The sequence below is a fragment of the Dryobates pubescens genome, chromosome 2 (assembly GCF_014839835.1).
Source record: "Dryobates pubescens isolate bDryPub1 chromosome 2, bDryPub1.pri, whole genome shotgun sequence".
In the NCBI taxonomy this organism is placed as follows: domain Eukaryota; kingdom Metazoa; phylum Chordata; class Aves; order Piciformes; family Picidae; genus Dryobates; species Dryobates pubescens.
Genome location: NC_071613.1, coordinates 29,765,539 through 29,784,147, shown reverse-complemented (window position 1 = coordinate 29,784,147; position 18,609 = coordinate 29,765,539). Strand labels below are relative to the sequence as shown.

The following is an 18,609-nucleotide window of genomic DNA, read 5'->3' as shown; positions in this document are numbered from 1 at the left end:
ACCACACTATAATAATCATTATTGAAGACACTTAATGGAAATCTGCTGACTGGTATTGTGACTTGATATGGTGCATAAAGAGTCAGTAGAAATTAAATTGACAACTGATAGATTAAGGACTCCCGAATGATTTGGCCACACTTACGAATGTGCCGTCATGTTTCCTATCTTCTCTACAGGGACTCCTACCTGAGACCAGCTGGCTTAAAATGCTCACCCTCCACCAACATCCAGAGCCATAAATCTGTACAAACTGACTACAGAGTCTTCAATTTGCAAGGATAGCATGCCTTTAAATTTCAAATAGAATACAAAAAGAGAGGGAAAGAATAGAAATGTACAGTTTGCAGAAGTAGAGAAAGGTGATGAAGTGTCATAAATCGTTACGCAGCAGTGCAAGTTATAGAATACTGCCAGATCACCATTAGGAGAAAACTGAATGGAAAGAAAGCAAACATCATTCTCTCATAACCATTTTTGAGTTTTACATGTAAAAATTTAAGGCAAGGTGGCAAGACAAAGGTGTAAACAAAAGCACATGCAGGCAAAAGAATACAGATTTTTTTCAATTAGTGGGGAATAAAAAAGATTAGGAAACAGATGCATTTTTGTTTGCTTGTTTTGTGTTAGATTTGGAGGTTTTTTTCCAACCAAAAAGTGAGCCATTAAATTATTTTAAACTAGAAATTGTATCCATGATTACATACATTAGGTTATTGCTGATAATTAGATCAGAGTAAATATACAAATTCTAGTGAGATTGTCAAGAACTAAATGAATTCACAAGATAAAAGTGTTAGAATAGTCTGTTTATGACTACTTGAATACCAATTAACTTTTTTGGGGAGCAAAACTATTTTCTTTATAGAAATAGGTATCACAAATAAAGCATTTGAGCAGAGATGTGGTTTTATTTGTGAAAAATGATTGCCAACTGACATCAAAGGCTGATCACGACATAAATCATTATTTATCATTCACGGTATGCAACGGACATGTTATAACACAAACAATTGAGTTTAATGAAAGAATATGCAATAACAGTAAAAAAAAAAACCCACAACCTTCTTTAAAACTTCCTTAAAGTATTTTCAAATTATAACAATCTTTTAATATTCTTTAAACACCATCTATATGAATTAATCAATGTCATTTACTATAGTCTGCAACTGATTTCAGTCTGGCAGCCTTTTGGTGTTCTGACTGGTATTCTGTTATTGTTTTCTGTGGCTGCTCCATTTGAAACGAATCAGCAGCCTAAAGCAGGAAGGCCAACTGTTCCTCTAGTACTAACAAATGTGCTAATATGCACTAGTTTAAACTTGATCTATCAAGTGAATCAGTGAACCATGAAGGGTGATGGGTCAATCAGGGTGTTCTGAAAACAAAGGCTCATAGGGCAGCAGAGACGCTATGCTCAGACATACATCTGTGCTGCTTTCAGTTCTTAGCTTTATGAAAATGAGTTTATGTTACAAAAGTTAAGAGCCTGGACTCATGTCATTACTGCATACATTTAGAAATACTTCATACAACCATAAGAATATTATACATGAGGAAAACTAATAATATGAGGCAGGTTCGTTAATGTAACTATGGAGACACCGTGGTTAATATTAACTAACAAAAGTTAATGGTTAACATTAATGGTTTTAATTAAAACTTCATGCATGAAGTTTCAAACATTCATACCAAATCCCAGTGTGAGAGATACTACAGAATAACAAACAAAAAGAAAATGCTCTTTATGCATTTTTGCTACTTTTACTCTTAACCATATTTATATTTAACCATGTTTATAGAGTTTTTAAGTAATTTTTTTTCAAATAAACTGTTAATAAAAATATCTTCTTTTGCTAAAAAATAGTAATTAAAAAATCCAACAAATAGATAAGCATTGGTAATTACACATTTTCTCTCATTTCTGAGCCTGTCTTAACCCTTTAAGAAAGGCTGGACATCTGCATGCACAGACGATTTTAAATTAAACTCAGAATTCCACTGACACAGTATATCCCCACTCTACATGCTCATAAGGCCAGACCAAAAAGATGCCATGTACAAATGGAAATCACTGAGATGTTCAACAGGTCTGCTGTGAGATCAAGAGCATATTAGAGTCTGTCATTTGGGGCTCTCCAGGAGGCAGTCCAGAACCATGCCACTGTAAATGCATGTTTTAAGAAGGCAGTGGTTATTCTGCATCAGTGTAACAAATACACAGTTTACAGAAGATCGGTTTTCCTGAACACCTTATCGCTTCGTATCTAGCTGGCATGCATCTGAACAGCAGCAATGTTACATGGAAAAATAAGAATTTATTTAAAAGTAAGAAGATAATACACGTTTTGTTACTGTCACACATACACAAAAAGCCATAATAGAAGCCATTGCGACTAAACAACTGTATCTGTGTGCTCACTTATATGATGACAGGCTTCACACACAAAATTATAGCCTAGAGTTTAAATTGAAGTATTCTGAACACAATTTCAAAGCAAAAGAGGATAGTTATTATGAAAAGAATAAGAACAAACAGGAAAAAACATTCATGTCAGATGCAAACCACACAATCAAGAGGAAACTATGTACAAAGCATTTCTAACAAAGAAACAAAACAAAAAAATCTTCATCAGAACACATTTCCAGATTCAAGCTTGCAACATCACTTATCAGCTCGCTGTTGTTAGTCCTTAATTAATGGATATATTACCTTATTTTGGTAAATCACCTGCTTTTAATCTGCTCCAGCCCAGAAGCAGTAACATAAACTCTCAAGTAAATAATGCAGCAGCAGTCAGTTAATATACACTTTGTGATCAAATCGATCAGGACAAAAAGAAACACGTACACTTGCATTTTGACTGCTTTAACTGCAGCTCATGCAGAAACCAAATTCATTTTCAAAAATGTCACTAAGCACTATTATTGAAACAAGCTGTTGGCAAAGAGTAGGACAACTCATCACTGTATCAAGCAGGGCTACACCCATGCACTTTCTGAATTGCGGAGGCATCAACAGAACTTATCTGCATTTTATACTTTTAGTCCATACTTGAATCCCACTGGGAGCTTCCTAACAATGTTTGGTACATTTTAAAAAGGAAGACTTTTCTGAATTATGCCATTACTACACCATGACTGTCTCTGCTGCACTGAATGTGGAAATGCTGCTGCTTCTTTTGTGAATTTCTGGATAGAAAGGAAGTTTGAATATTGACTCAGACTTCAAAATATAACTGTGAAAACTACTGTTACTATAACTACAGAAAAACCAATATATACATTAATAAATTATATTTTGGAGTATTGTGCTTGGCTATTCCCCACCCCCCGCCCAGGAGTCTTAACTATTGCTGAAGCAGAAGGAAAGAAGAAAAATGTACTGATTAAAGAAAAATCTGCACAAAGTCTGAGCTTTTGGAGAAGGTCTGAAGCTGAAAGCTGAACTAGAAACAGCATCATTGCACAGAATGCTGTTTTCCAGGTTCAGGTGGCTTCCAATTACAAAGCTTTAAAACAGAGACAGCACCTCGAAGTCAAAGCAACCTGGGCAAGGGATACTGCAGCTTTTTTTCTGTGAACATATGGTATCACTGTTCCTGATGGATGGAGGGTAATCTGGGAACAAAACAGACATTTGCTCCTTATGCAAATGTCCTTGCCTTTATGGGTAGCCCGAGATCTGCAAGAATCTTGGCACTTCTGCAGGTTTAGATATTTCATGATAAAGTCTTTCAAAAAAGGGCACGGGGAGGTACATTTTAATAAACATTTTATTTGGAAAATCCCAAGCATATTTCAAGCATACAATGTAAGAATGCAGAGTTAATAACTCATACTATTTTATTTTCTCTAACATCTGCTTTTTACAAAGTCACTTTACCAGAAGTACTCTATGAATCGCTACTGAAAGTGTCATCACAAACACTGCAGACATGCAGGATTTGAATTCTGTAATCTGGCTCAGTATTAACAATTTAGCTGGAATTGTAATAGTCCATTATGAGATGGACTGTTTTTCTTCTGCAATAACCAAATTCATTTTCTATAGTCTGCAAACAGACACATTCAGTTTGTGTCTGTATTTCTGCTGCTTGGGGTTTTTTTTAATCGTAAGTGTGCTAATATTCTGTGTCTTTTCAATATTGATGGTATTAAATTACAGTAAAAGGCTTTGATTTGCTGGGTTTGCTTTGGGTGGGTTTTTTTTTCCTAAAATGGTGAATGCCTTTTTCTTAAATTTCATACAGCTTCCATGAAAAAAAAAAAAAAAGCAACTATTGTGGGTGAAACCATCCTGAAACTGCCATCAGCCCAGGCAAACATGGAAAGATATTTTTAGAAATAAAGAACTGACTCTCATTACTAAATAGTCTCAACACATTTTGTGTCAAATTATATAATAAGAGTCCTACAGAACCTTAAGAACACTCCCACCTGTGAATTTAAGAAGAGGAAAGCCTCTTCTATTAATCTTTTAAGGAATCTGTAGGTCTCAAGTGGGAGCTCCTAAACATTCACTGGGAAGTCTCTGAATAGTTCCCAGGACTGCAATAACTCTAGTACTAACAGATAGGCTACAATTCCAAGTGAAAACATCAACACAATATATTATTTCTTTAAGAATTAGATTTTCCAGAAGACTGTTCAGTCAGAATACAGAAAACTGCTTCTTTTCAGTAGCTTCCCAAACATTTCCAAAAAATAGCAGTTCATTTAACAAATGCATTAGTCAATTACTGTCACTTTCCTAAATCTTACACTTCACCATGTAAAACTTGTGTAGTAAACATTTTCCAACAACAAGATTCTTATCCCTGTGTCTTCATTTCCACATGCAAGATATTTTTCTAAGCTTCACTCAACCTCAAGTGTGTATTTCCAACAGAAACAAATCTGAAACAATGACATCGACACCAGTTAAATGCTTACCATTCAAAATTTCCTTTAGATGCCTAAACCATGAATGACAGTGATCTTCACTGAAGTTATTTAAATGGATGGCACAGTCTGTTAATTTATTCTCCTCTTTATTCAAGCATTTAAAGATTGTGATACCCAACAAAGTACCACCATTTTTTTGTCCTGCAAAACGTCGACGTTTCAGTTTTACTGAAAATACATCTTTCATTTCAACAATCTCCTCCTGTGCCTGTGAAACCAGACTGGAATCACCTGGAAGGGGGAGAAGAAAAATAAAATAAAATTATAAAAAAAGGCATTAGTAATAGAATTAGGAGTCATACCTAAAAAAAGTAATATATTGTTATAGCTTCATCTCAAGCTTCAATCACAGGTCTTATATTTTACCAATTGTGTGTTATTTAGGTAGGCATCCAGCTACAAATATAGAACTAACCACGTTGGAAAAGACCTTTGAGATCATCAAGTCCAACCTATCATCCAATACCATCTAATCAACTAAACCATGGAAACAAGTGCCTCATCCAGGCTCTTTTTAAACACTTCCAGTGATGGTGACTCCACCACCTCCCTGGGCAGCCCCTTTCCAATGGCCAATCACTCTTTGTGAAGAACTTCCTCCTAACATCCAGACTAAACCTCCCCTGGTGCAGCTTGAGACTGTGTTCTCTCATTCTGACACAGGTTGTCTGGGAGAAGAGACCAAACCCCACCTGGCTATAACCTCCCTTCAGGTAGTTGTAGAGAGCAACAAGGTCCCCCGAGCCTCCTCTTCTCCAGGCAAAGTAACCCCAGCTCTCTCAGCCTCTCCTCATAGGACTTGTGCTCCAAACCCCTCACCAACTTTGTTGCCCTTCTCTGGACTCGTTCCAGCAAGTCAACACCTTTCCTAAACTGTGGGGTCCAGAACTGGACACAGGACTCAAGATGTGGCCTAACCAGTGCTGAGTACAGGGGCACAATGTCTTCCCTGCTCCTGCTGGCCACACTGTTCCTGATGCAGGCCAGGATGCCATTGGCCTTCTTGGCCACCTGGGCACACTGCTGGCTCGTGTTCAGCCGGCTGTCAACCAGTACCCCCACATCCCTTTCTGCCTGGCTGCTCTCCAGCCACTCTGACCCCAGCCTGCAGCACTGCATGGGGCTGTTGTGACCAAATTGCAGCACCCGGCACTTGGACTTGTTGAATGCCATCCTGTTGGACTCTGCCCATCTGTCCAGCCTGTCAAGGTCCTTCTCCAGATCTCTCCTACACTCTTACAGATCAACACTTACCCCAGCTTGGTGTCATCTTCAAATTTACTGATGATGGACTCAATCCCCTTATCCAGATCATCAATAAAGATATTGAACAGGATAGGGCCCAGCACTGATCCCTGGGGGGCACCACCAATGACTGGCTGCCAGCTGGATGTGGCATCATTCACCACCACTCTCTGGGCTCAGCCCTCCAGCCAGTTCCTAACCCTGTGCAGAGTGCTGCTGTCCAAGCTGACAGCTCGCCCAGAAGTTTGCTATGGGGGATGGTGTCAAAGGCCTTGCTGAAGTCCGGGTAGACTACATCCACAGCCTTCCCCACATCCACCAGGTAGTCACCTGATCATAGAAGGAGATCAGGTTGGTCAGGCAGGACCTGCCCTTCCTAAATCCATGCTGGCTGGGCCTGATCCCTTGGCCATCCTGTAAGTGCTGTGTGACTGCACTCAAGATGACCTGTTCCATAATCCTGCCTGGCACTGAGGTCAGGCTGACAGGTCTGTAATTCCCTGGCTCATCCAACCGGCCCTTCTTGTGGATGGGCACCATGTTGGCCAGCTTCCAGTCCTCTGGGACCTCTCCAGTGAGCCAGGACTGATGAAAAATGATGGGGAGTGACTTGGCCAGCTCATCTGCCAGCTATCTCAGCACCCTAGGATGGATCCCATCCGGTCCCATGGACTTGTGGGGATCCAAGTGGCTGAGCTGGTTTCTAACTACTTCCTCCTGGATCACAGGGGAACTATACTTTTCCTCAACTCCATCTGCCAGCTCAGGAGGCCAGTTGTCCAGAAGACAACCTATCCTGCTATTAAAAATTGAGGCAAAGAAGGTGTTAAGTACCCCTTTTCTTCATCTCTTGTTACAATTATTCCCCTCCATGTCCACTAAGGAGTGGAGGTTGTCCTTGCCCCTCCTTTTGCCATTAATATATTTATGAAAGCATTTTTTGTTGTCCTTCACAGAAGTGGCCAAAGCTCTAAATAGGCTTTTGCCTCTCTATTTTTTTCCTACATGACCTAGCAACATCCTTAAATATTTCATGGGTTACCTCTCCTTTTTTCCAAAGATGATACACCCTCTTTTTTTCCCTTAATTCATCCAGAAGTTCACTGCCCATCCAGGCTGGCCCTCTACCCCAGCAGCTCACCTTCTGGCCCATTGGCACAGCCTGTTCCTGTGCCTTCAAGATTACTTGCTTGAAGTAGGTCCAGCCCTCCTGGACCCTTTTGTTTTTAAGGGCTGTTTCCCAAGGTACCTTCTGAGTTAGTTCCTTAAGTAATGTGAAGTCCACCCTCTGGAAGTCCAGAGAGGAGGTTTTGTTGCTGCCCCTTTTAGCTTGATTGCGTATTGAAAACTCAATTATTTCATGGCCACTGGACCCCAGACAGCCTCCAACCACCACATCTCCCACCAGCCCTTCTCTGTTTGTAAAAAGAAAGTCAAGCAAAGTCTTATCCAAGCTATTTCATTCAATACCACTGCTGCCTTTTGGGTTAGACTGGAGACAGATCAGAAAATAATTAAGCAAAAATGAAAAGGCATGTTATCTATCCATCATTTGAGTTATTCATTTTCTTTATATACCAAATAAAAGAAAAACTATTTCAAAAATCCTTGTGACAGTTCAAGACCTTCAACCCCAGGAGATATTTGCAGTAGGGTAGAAACCTAAACTAAGGTTTCAGCACCTCAGGGTTGTTATATACATGGACCCTGTGGCTGCAGACACTATCACTGTAGTGACAATAGCTCCAAATGCCTTTGGAGATACATCAAGCGAACCACTCTGGTACAGGATTCTCCTTTTTCTGCTCCCTTGAGCTGTAAAGCACCTGATTGCTCAAAACCAAAGTCCAATACACAGACTGAAATAAACATGTCACCATTCCTGTTTCCCTGCCTTTCATTGTAATTACAGCAGATCCTATAGGCTAGACCAATAAAGATCCCTTTGCAGTCCAAAACAGGAAAAGCTAAAACCGAAAAATCTTTCCCAAAGCTAGCAACAGCCCAGTCAAGTTCTTTCTCAATAGCAAAAGCCATAAAAGATTCTATTTGATGAGTAGCTGCTGCACACTCCACTGAAGTGCCAGGGAGAAGTTGTAAAAGTTATTTTAACTGTCTTCTTGGGGAAGATGGACAGCACTGTGGGTGAGACTTCAAAATCAAGTATTACTGACTTCATTACACTACATGCTGCTAAGGGGGCTTCAGAAAAGTCATACTTTTTTCTGAGCAGGAAAAAGAAGCTTGCACCATTTTTCATAACAGTTTGACACTGGCTGGCATTTCTCAGTATCATCTCTTGAACCACACTACACAGTGATCATTTTTCCATCCAGAAGTTGTAGAGAAGTGCACCTCAGAAATGCTGATAAAATTCAAGTCATTAGTACCTCTCCTGACAATTCTCCACTAAGCGATTTTCTCCTGTTCCATACCAAATAACCTACTGCAGAAAGAAGCCTGACCTTTTTCTACTTCCCACATGGTTTTCCAGCTTGCCACATTTTGCCACGTCAGTTTCTCTACGGTGTAAAATTAGACTGAAATCATTCCATTCTTCACAGGAATACTGTGACAAGTAAATGTTTGTGTACACTGAGATAGTACACAGGAAATAGTCTGTAATGCAGATTTTCAGAAGTACATATAAACAGGAAAGAATTCATCAAACGAGAAAACAAAACAAAGCTTCAAGTACTGGAATGAATGCTGTAAAAAGATTGTCCGTAAAATACATTAAATGAAACCACAGGGGATAGTGTGGGGGAATAATTGCATGATTCCATTTGAAGTATGATTTTGTACAGACTGAAAAGTTGAGTAGACATTGTACAAGCAAGCTTAACACTATTAGTATCAAACCCAAGATCTTGATATTTTTTCTCCAAACTTTGTATTGCTCTTCTAAAACATTTCGGGATAAGTACTCTTTGCAAGCCTTGAATGAAACACTTACTTGTGATATCTTGAAATACTTACCTAGAACTAGATGGTTCAATACTTTTGTTTAAGACTTGGTTTTATTTTTCCAGAAAGTTCACTGTCAGACATACAGAATACTTAACATTCCAGCATGCATACTCCATGTTTTATAATAATGGTTAAAGACACAGGAAATGTAACCACAGTTCTGCAGCAACAACTGAGCTGCAGCATTTATTCCTCCAGAACAATAAAGTTATGCTAATTATTTTTGCCTTTTAAATATTTTGAAACAAAAAAAAAAAATAAAAGTATTTGTTTTGCTAAGAATATCACAAATTCTGTTATGTAATGTTACACATACACATGACAAATAAATTACAAACATTAGCTTATTTGTCCTTCAGAAATCAAGTAAAATGAAGGCCAGTTTAAATGCTTTATTTCCCCACCACCTTTCACAGAATGACTTTTAGTCACAAGCTAGGTAAGATAAAGCTTGTCTTGTCTTTTCATACTGCTATGTCAGCCAGATTTTTATTTGCTTTTACATCTCCCTCTTACTCTCTATTTATCAAACCTTTGCGTTGCTCAGATGGACATAAAAACTGTTAAAAATTAAAAGAATACATTCTTATTAGGCAGCAAAAATAGTATTTGACTCTAGCTGTATATTTCCAGATAGAGTTTATAGAGGCATATAAACTGTAGGAATACTGAATTGTACAAACCCATCATACTAAATTGTAGGGGAAATATTAAACTACCTAGTAGATTAGGACAGCCAATTTTTAATCAAATTGAAAAGGAATCTGAATAAAAGTTCCCTATGCATAGTCTACAATTCTCATCTTCTATTTCTCCTGAAAGTAAAAATCATCACCAATGCAGTAAAATTGTATAAAATAATACAGATAAAGAAAATTTAAGTCATGAGGTACATGTATAAAATGTTTGTCCTATGAGAGAACAACAAAGTTTCCTTTAAAAATAAAGTATGTATTGGATTAGGCACTCTTTTAAACTTCTAAAGCCCTGTTTGTTCGTTAGTATCATATTTGTTATTGCTAGCTGTTTCAGGACATTAACTGTCCTCTCACATTACTTAGAAAGATACCGGGTACCATCTGTTCTTGCAAAAGATTTAAGTATACATCTATTAGGTATCATGCTATTTATTTAATTCAGTACCCACTTCCTATTGTTGGATCTTCTGGAGAAAAAAGAAAAAAAAAAAAAAAAGTCAATTTAATTACAAGGAATAAAGATAATCTCTTCTACCAGGCTGCCCTGTCATCATGAGAGCTGAAAGGGAACCTGTATGAAGTAGGTTACAGGCGTTAGGGAAGAGTAAAACTAACTGCACTTAACATTTAACAAAGATCTAACAAAACCAGAATATATGGCACTTAAAAAAAAAATTTACTATAAGCCAAGGGCTTGTCTAAATCAATCTCAGCACATCTGTCTGATGTAGAGCGTAAACAGGATTAGAGTTGGATTTATCTGCTTGACGCTAATTGTACTCACAGTTTCTGCACATGTCCACTTTTTTTTTTCCCCCAAATACAGCATGAAAAAATAACCCTGCCTGGATATATGAATTTCTACAAAGTTTGTATGCTCCTGTTTATATTCTCATTGTTTTCAAGCAATGAGACTACCCTAATTTTTTCCTGTTTACAATAGCCTAATCTCTTATTTTAAAAAAGAAAACTATGTCTAAATATCCCAGACTGAGCTAGATCAAAGGGTGAGGGAGTAATACACTCAAATACAGTTTCAATGTAAACAGCAAACCAAATTTTAATCAGAGTGTTAAACCAGGCTTTAAACAAATGGATTACCTCATCTTTACAGCAAAACTGATGAAAACATACACAAAGGAAAAAACAGTACTACTGAAAAAAACAGAACAGTTTGTAAAGAGAAGTGTATTATTAATATACAAACACCAATGCTTCAACAACAAAACACTTATTGGACTGTTTTCCTACCACAGAGACCCAAAGTGGTATTTGAAGACTTAATTTCCATAACAAATGCATCGAGTACAAGAAAAATGATAGAAAATACACATGAAATGTGACTGGGTAATTCAAGTACAAGAACTAGACACCAAGGAAAATGCACCATGCTCCCTTGGTCATAAAGAGTTCATATGACCTTTGACAAACCACCTAGATCCACTTAACTACATTTTAGGCTCAAAGTTTACTTCATTAATAGTTGATTGCTGTGGCTGAGTGCAGTGTAACAAAACAGAAATCATTAGGAAAAAAATACATCAAGACTACACCCAAAAAAACCCTAAATAAATACAATTATCAACAGCAGTCATCCTAGAATTGATTACAGATCATTCTACACTGTATGAACACTATTTGCAAAACAACCATTCAGGATATGCAACAAAATGTAACTGTATTAATGTCAAATCAACATGGATATAAATAAAATTAAAAATTAAATTAGTTTTGACAATGTGCCTGCAAATTCTGGTTTAGGAATATTAAAAATTAATACTCTAATGCTTGGTGCATATAAACCAGCAGCTATTAACTCATTAATTACTAAGCCCATTTTTCCCTTTATGCTGCAAACCCCAGTGATTCATAAAACCTCTACAGTTTTCACTGTAACTTTGAATAACAAGAATTGCTGCTAAGAAATACAAAGGAGTAAATATGGTCACTCTTGCCAGAAGAGTCAAGAATCACTGCATAGCTCTTCAGGCTATTTAACAGTAATTTAAAGCCCTCAAACATGAGACAGAAAAGCTGCTTCCAGAACATCTGAATTTTCAAGGCTTATTTTAGCTCATGCAAAACCTTTGTCAAAAGATGTTATGCCTCTTCCTCTCTTATGCAGGCAGAGTATCAAACAGTAAACTGAGAAGGTGGTACAGCAAGGACCAGGTTGGAGAAGTGCTGGTTTTGATTTGGAGATAATCTTTACCCTGCTCCAGTCTTTTTAAACAGTGTATGAGAAACACAACACAACCCAGGCCCTATTCTAGAAAAACATCTGTGTGTGACTGTGTAGTGACCTCCTCGGGAACAGCAAGAAGTTCAGAAGATAATACAAAGTACTGAAGAGATGCATCTCATTCTCTCCAGAGCTGGGGAGTAAGAGCAGGGTTTAACTGCTAACTCGTCTTTTAATGGCAACTGTATACTTGCAGCAACAGCTGTATTCCTTCAGGGCAGAAAATTGAGCTTAAAAACATCTGACAGGAATACAACTGATTTTAATTCTACTTCTCTAGAGAGTCTGAGGGTGAAGTGATGTATCTGCCAAGCCAATGTACTAATCCCTCTTCCAATACAGGCACCTTCACTCACCTGCCACAGGTGTGTAGTCAAATCCTTTTCCTTATGTTGAGCACTTGGCAAACCCACGCTGAGTCAAATCAACTCACTAAAGTAACACAGATTATGTACCTTTTTTTAAAACTAGTTAGTCTCCTGACATTGTTTAATCTCATTGATTCAACACAAGTCCTACAAAAATAGAGATGTTTCAAAGTGAAAGAAAACACACAGCAGGGAAGAAGGAAGAACCCAGACTGTCTACTTTCATCAGCAGGATGTCACCATGGTTTGAGCCAATCTGCTGTGCATTTACACTTCCAGTTGCTAACTCCCCAAAGATGACAGAAACACAGAGAGGTATGGGATAGATGCATAACAGTTTCTCTTAATTTTTAGACTCTATTCAGAGCTTACCAATTAAAAAATAAGTCTCAGAATAAAATTCCACTTTACAAACCTATAAAGGCACATTAAGTTAATTTCGCTGCATAGAAAGTTACATACTATTTTAATGCAGCAGTGTTAAAATACATTCACTATTCCAGCACTTTTCATTCTTCCATCTTACAGAAGTCATCTTATTTTAAGAACTATCATAGATAGTAAAAAAAAAAAATTATGAAGAATAACTGATATATTAAAAGATCCTGACCTAATCTGTAATTCAGGCTCCAAGTTTTCCATTCAATCTCAGAAAGAAAGGTTAAAAAAAAAAAAGAAGCCAGTAATTTTCCAGTGCAAATCACAGACTATGGGTTAAAGGCTTATATTAGGTAACAGAAATTATTTCTCTGCTTAGCAATTTAGTAATGCTTACAAATAATTTTTAAAATGTGATATATACAACAACATAAAACCATCTTAGTCTTGTGCAAGTTTCAATACATTCTACAGAGAGTGAAATGTTTTTTCATTCTTTTTTCAGGATATTTCTTGACAATTTTACTACGTTCACAACATGGGTAAACATGTAAAACTGCAGCTCCTACCTTTCACCCTCCTCTCTTGTCTCTCTCCTTGTTTCAAATGGCTCTTACCTCCAAGAGCCTTGACCAACTGATTCCAATATCTATTCCTCACTGTATCTTTTAAAATTTAATCCTCATTCTTCCTCATCAAACTGAGAGGGATGTGGCAGATACATGCCCCTATGCTAAGCATACTATCATCATAGCAACTGCAGAAAGAGCAGCTTCAGGACACATCTAGTGTAGTCCCAAACTGGATCATACACAAGAACTTAAAATTTGATTAAGTTTCATTACATCTTTAAATGAGGGCTATAGGCACATTTCTAACAAAAAGAAACAGCCACTGTCAAGCTGAACCAAAAGGCAAGATGATGCTGGCAACTAACAAAGCAAACATGGGAACAGTTTGATTAATCCCATACCATACGGGCAGAGTTTAGTACAGGTCAGCAGTCATCTTTGCTGGAGCTGACTCCCCCTGGAGAGGAGGCAGGGCTGGGGAATTCCCCTTTTGAGTGTGACCAGATCTCAAGAGTGATGCACCCAGCATTCTAGGTCTCCATGGTGCCAAGCAGGCCATAGACAAGGCCCTTATAGTAATGAGACTTATTAGACATGAAGCTTCATTAGTGCCTTGCTCCATCTCTATTTTAGAGCAGTGAAGTACCCTGCTTATTACTAACTTCATTAGAAAACATCCCAAAAGCTATGAGGCAGATGCAAGATAAGAAATGTCATCCTAGTTCATGAAACACCCATGGAAGAATCCAAGAAAGAAGAGAATTAAGGATATGTATGCAGATTGTAAACCCATTTTTAACTCAGGGTAGTTTGAAAAGAAGCCAAATAGCTTCTGAAATAGATACCTCCATGGAAGAGTTTGATTAAAGCTTAGAACAAGGCCTTATGCTGTTACAGGCAAGAAGCTTCACCAAAAGGGCTTCCCTTTCATTCTCCAACAAAGCATTTGAGGGAGATGATGAAATGAAAAATAACCTCCCTAACAAGAAGATCTGCTGAGAATCATGCTCTAGAGAACAACCATGCTAGCTGAAAGGAAGCAAGGCAGAAAGTGAGTGATTCAGAACCTGAAGCACTTGAGAAGATGCATGCAGCGCAGAGTCTGCTTTTTAACAGTCACTTTTAACACCACACCAAGAAGTCACCAAGTCTAAATTTACTACAGAAAGCTTTACATTAAGAACATGTCCCATATACTGTCTAATTTAATAATATGGTTGGAAAAGTAGCAGCAAATCCTTTAAGTGCCTGGAACCTTGGGGCTTCTCATGTAATAAATGGAGTTACGTAACAAACTTCAGAGTAACAACAGTGTAACAAACACCAATGATTTCCAAAATTTTGTAAAACCTCTGCAAACACAAACACTGGATTAAATGACCAGTCTTACTCTGATCAGCAATACAACCATCATGTAATGGAATCTGTTTAAAGAGCGATTTCTGAAATAAAACAGAAGCCAGGGCTTACATTATTTAATACAATGTGCTTGCAGAACTGAAAGGCACTAAAGAATATCCAAAAAGGAAACACAAGCTTAAATTTTACATTCCTTAAAATAAATAAATAAATAAATAAATAAAAATAAAAAAACCAACCACCCCCCCCAAAAAAAAAAAAACCAACCAAAACACCACACAACAAAGACCTCAGACATACACACTGATTTGTATCTAATAATTTATGTCATAATCCTGAAAATTGATTCTGTCATTTCGGAAAACAAGGGGATGTGGATAATCAAATAGCCTCATATGGCCACATGACACCACTGACTTTGATTAACTATGAGTTAATGATTAGTTCTACTTGGACTCATACTGGCACAAGATTTGCTTCAGCCTCTAATGCAGATTTACAAACTATCCATACTGTTAAATATCACTGCTAAATACTCGGGGAGCTCAGCAGGCCTCATATAAATGAATCTTGGTCTTTTCTGGAAACAATTTTCAAGCAAACATTTTCCTCATGAAAAGTATGGATGGACAGATCCAGTTCTAAACACAGGACAATTGCCTTCCATAACCTATTGGTAATTCATGTATGTCAGCAATTCATGCTTTTAGGTATTGAAGCATGGCTATCAGCTGCTAGCTAAGCTCATCCATGAACTCCTCATTGATTAACAGCTACACATTTGGATTTATCCTCATTGATCTTTGATCTGCTTTTTAGGAGCTCTCTTCATAAACTCAGCCATCTTTTTCATCATTCTATCTGCACCTTTTACACTAGCCCAAGGGTAAGAGCTGGCAACAGCACCACCAGTGTCTTCTGACAAGCGTAAAACCCTTCTCTCAGCCCAACGCTCTTCAGCTAGGTTGCCACACAGGAATAGAAAGAACGTAAACTACACCACTTTGCCTGCAGGGATGAATGAATTCTGTTTTGTTCATGCACAGAAAAAGGAAAAGTAGCAAAAAAAAAAAATCACATAATTTTATTATATGCTCTCTATAATATACACGGGATTTTTCCCTTCTCTTAGCAGAACTGTTCATATTTCGCTAACTTGTAAAATACCTTGGCACACTCAAAATAGTCTTTATACTACACAATATATGTATAGTACAAAAATTACTTTAAGCGCAACAGAAAATTTCAAGTATACTTAGTCAATAGCTCAATATTGAAATCAGCCCTTACAAAATGCAATACTCTGGAAGTGTTTTGGTATTATAGTTATCATTATATGGAATCCACTACATCTGCAATTATGCATAATCCTATGACCAAAGAAATTACATTCTCAGGCTTTCATCAATTTAAAAATTTTGTTTATAGCTTAACACTCTGACAAAGCTCCCACAAAAGATTTGATATCAATATGATGTGACACAGCTGAACCAAACCTTAATTTCACTCACAGTAAGAAATCACAGGATTAAGTAACACTGTGCAGTCTTTTAGAAAAGTTTATTGCTTCCAGATGGATGCAAGTTTCCTTTCAGCACTGATTGTATCTTCTGTACACAGGGTGCCAATGTTACTATAAACATAGACAAAAGCAGTTATAAATTATTAAAATATTGACATGAACAGGTTCATACAGTACTGCCTCTCTCCACAAAGTAAGGACAGCTACATTTGTGATGTGTGCATCACAGACATTCAACATCAAAACATGTGCGTCTTTTTCAGAAATTGCAGCCCATATATGAACAAGCACAAATTTACAAGGTATCCATAAAATGACTTCTAATTCAAACTGCATGCTCTTTGCCCCATGTTGTGTAGTGCCATGTGTTTCACTGCATGGTGCATACTACCAAGATGTCCACCTGTGCCCTTTTATCTGCATAGCAAGCTAAGTATATGCTTACTTCTTTTAGCCCCAGAACTGTTGAACACATACTGCAGTATGCTTACACTGAGATAAAATTAAAATTGTAAATAAATGTCTGCAAACCAATTTAAATTTCAAGCCATGTACTTAATGATCTTGAAAAAGTCTATCAACAGCTTTGTAAAACGTTTTGCAGGGGAAAAAAATAATAATTCTAGAGAATACCTGATCAGACTACAAAAAATTATGCATAAGGCTGGTTTGGACATCAAAATACACTCAAAAATTATCAGGCATAGCCACTACTTTGGGTTACTTTGATATTTTGTATTGTAACACAGTTCAGGAATTATATCTATAAATGGTAATGAGTCATTTAAAACACACTATGTGAAATTTTAATCAGATTCTCAAAAATTAGAAGATCTCCATCTTGGTTTTGATTTGTATAATGACCAGTGCATAAAGTAGCATAAGTTGATGTATTTTAAAGAACACTCAGAATCCACAGAATGCTTTCTGAATAAAATTCCAGCATGAAGTAATTAAAAATAAACTGTCAGCATATCAGCATAAATAACTCACTTTTACATCAAATTACATTAGTATACTGAGTTACATAGAGAAACCTATTTAATTTTCTGAATGGCATATCAATTGCTTCAAAACAGAGCCCCTAGCCAAATAAACCACCACCATCACCAAAAAAAAACACCTCAAGATTTTCCATGGTGTATGCTTTGCATCCTTGCATGCACCAATAGATTCAAACAAGCAATCTCCTATTTATTTTAAGCAAATTCCTTGACATCTTTCTTCCACTCCTCTTAACGCCAGCATGGTAACTGTAGTTACACAACACATTTATATATCTATTCCTAATAACAGTCCTTTCCTAATCCTTGTACTAAGTAGTTCTTAAATCAAACAGAAAGACCATTCATCAACATACCAAAAACCCAATTTCAGATGAGTTTTCTGTTGAAGAAACAGATCAGAATACAGATACTCAATTCAAGCCTCTCAGAATACAAATTTTTACTCCCTTAAACTTTTAAATGCTATTATTACACCAAATGGACACATATGTATAGGCATTATCACTATGGGGTTGAAGTATCTATCTTACTTGCAGATCCTAAGACTCCTACTCACAGCATAAAGATCCTGCATATGGCTGCAGGATCAGAGAGCAATTCATATTCAAAGCACCCATACGGCAACTAACAGATAGATGCATCTTCAGACTCCCCAAACAGGCATTTGCACAGTATGTGCATTATTGTTACTATTCTATCTAAATTTTCCTCTCTCACTGTATTAAATTTGCCTTGCTCTAATTTTAAAGTATATTAAACACAACTAAGTTTCTACACACATCCAGCCACACATTACAAATCAGACAATGACCTCTGACAGTGTTAAAGTGAATCAGTACAAGAAAATTATCATCACCTGTGGTAAAGAATTATTTACTGTAGATACTTCGGCACACATCTTTAAACTGTTGACATAACAAATGGATACTTCACACTGAGGGTCATCTTCTACCCTGTAAACACGAGAACTCTTTTGAAAGAGATTTAGGGAAAGATATTAGTTAAGCATACTGAGGCTGCAATTTTTCCTAATCTTGATGTTGAAGAATCTACCATTCTGAAATGGTTTGTATTGTTCTCAGATACACATCCTATACAAGTTTAGCTATGGTATTTGGAATGTAACTTCCCTTCTCCAAAATAAGAAAAAAACCCAAGACTATAGTAATTATAAACACACAGACAAGCAATGTTTCCAAGGCACTCATGGCTAAAAGGCACAGGTTTCCTATACAGTCTACTACTGTGTTATAATTTTTAACAACATTTGGAATAATTAACCACTTGATACACATTCTTTA

The 18,609-nt window shown here is 37.1% G+C and overlaps 1 protein-coding gene across 2 annotated transcripts in view; it reads right to left on the bottom strand.

Annotated features, from left to right (window-relative positions):
- CERKL (ceramide kinase like) overlaps positions 1-18,609 on the bottom strand; it is a 55,424-nt gene that overhangs the window by 23,164 nt on the left and 13,651 nt on the right. For both annotated transcript variants that reach the window (XM_054173903.1, XM_054173910.1), the window contains exon 2: positions 4,936-5,178. In XM_054173903.1, coding sequence (XP_054029878.1) covers positions 4,936-5,178 — 243 coding nt within the window. The remainder of the gene's footprint in view (positions 1-4,935; positions 5,179-18,609) is intronic.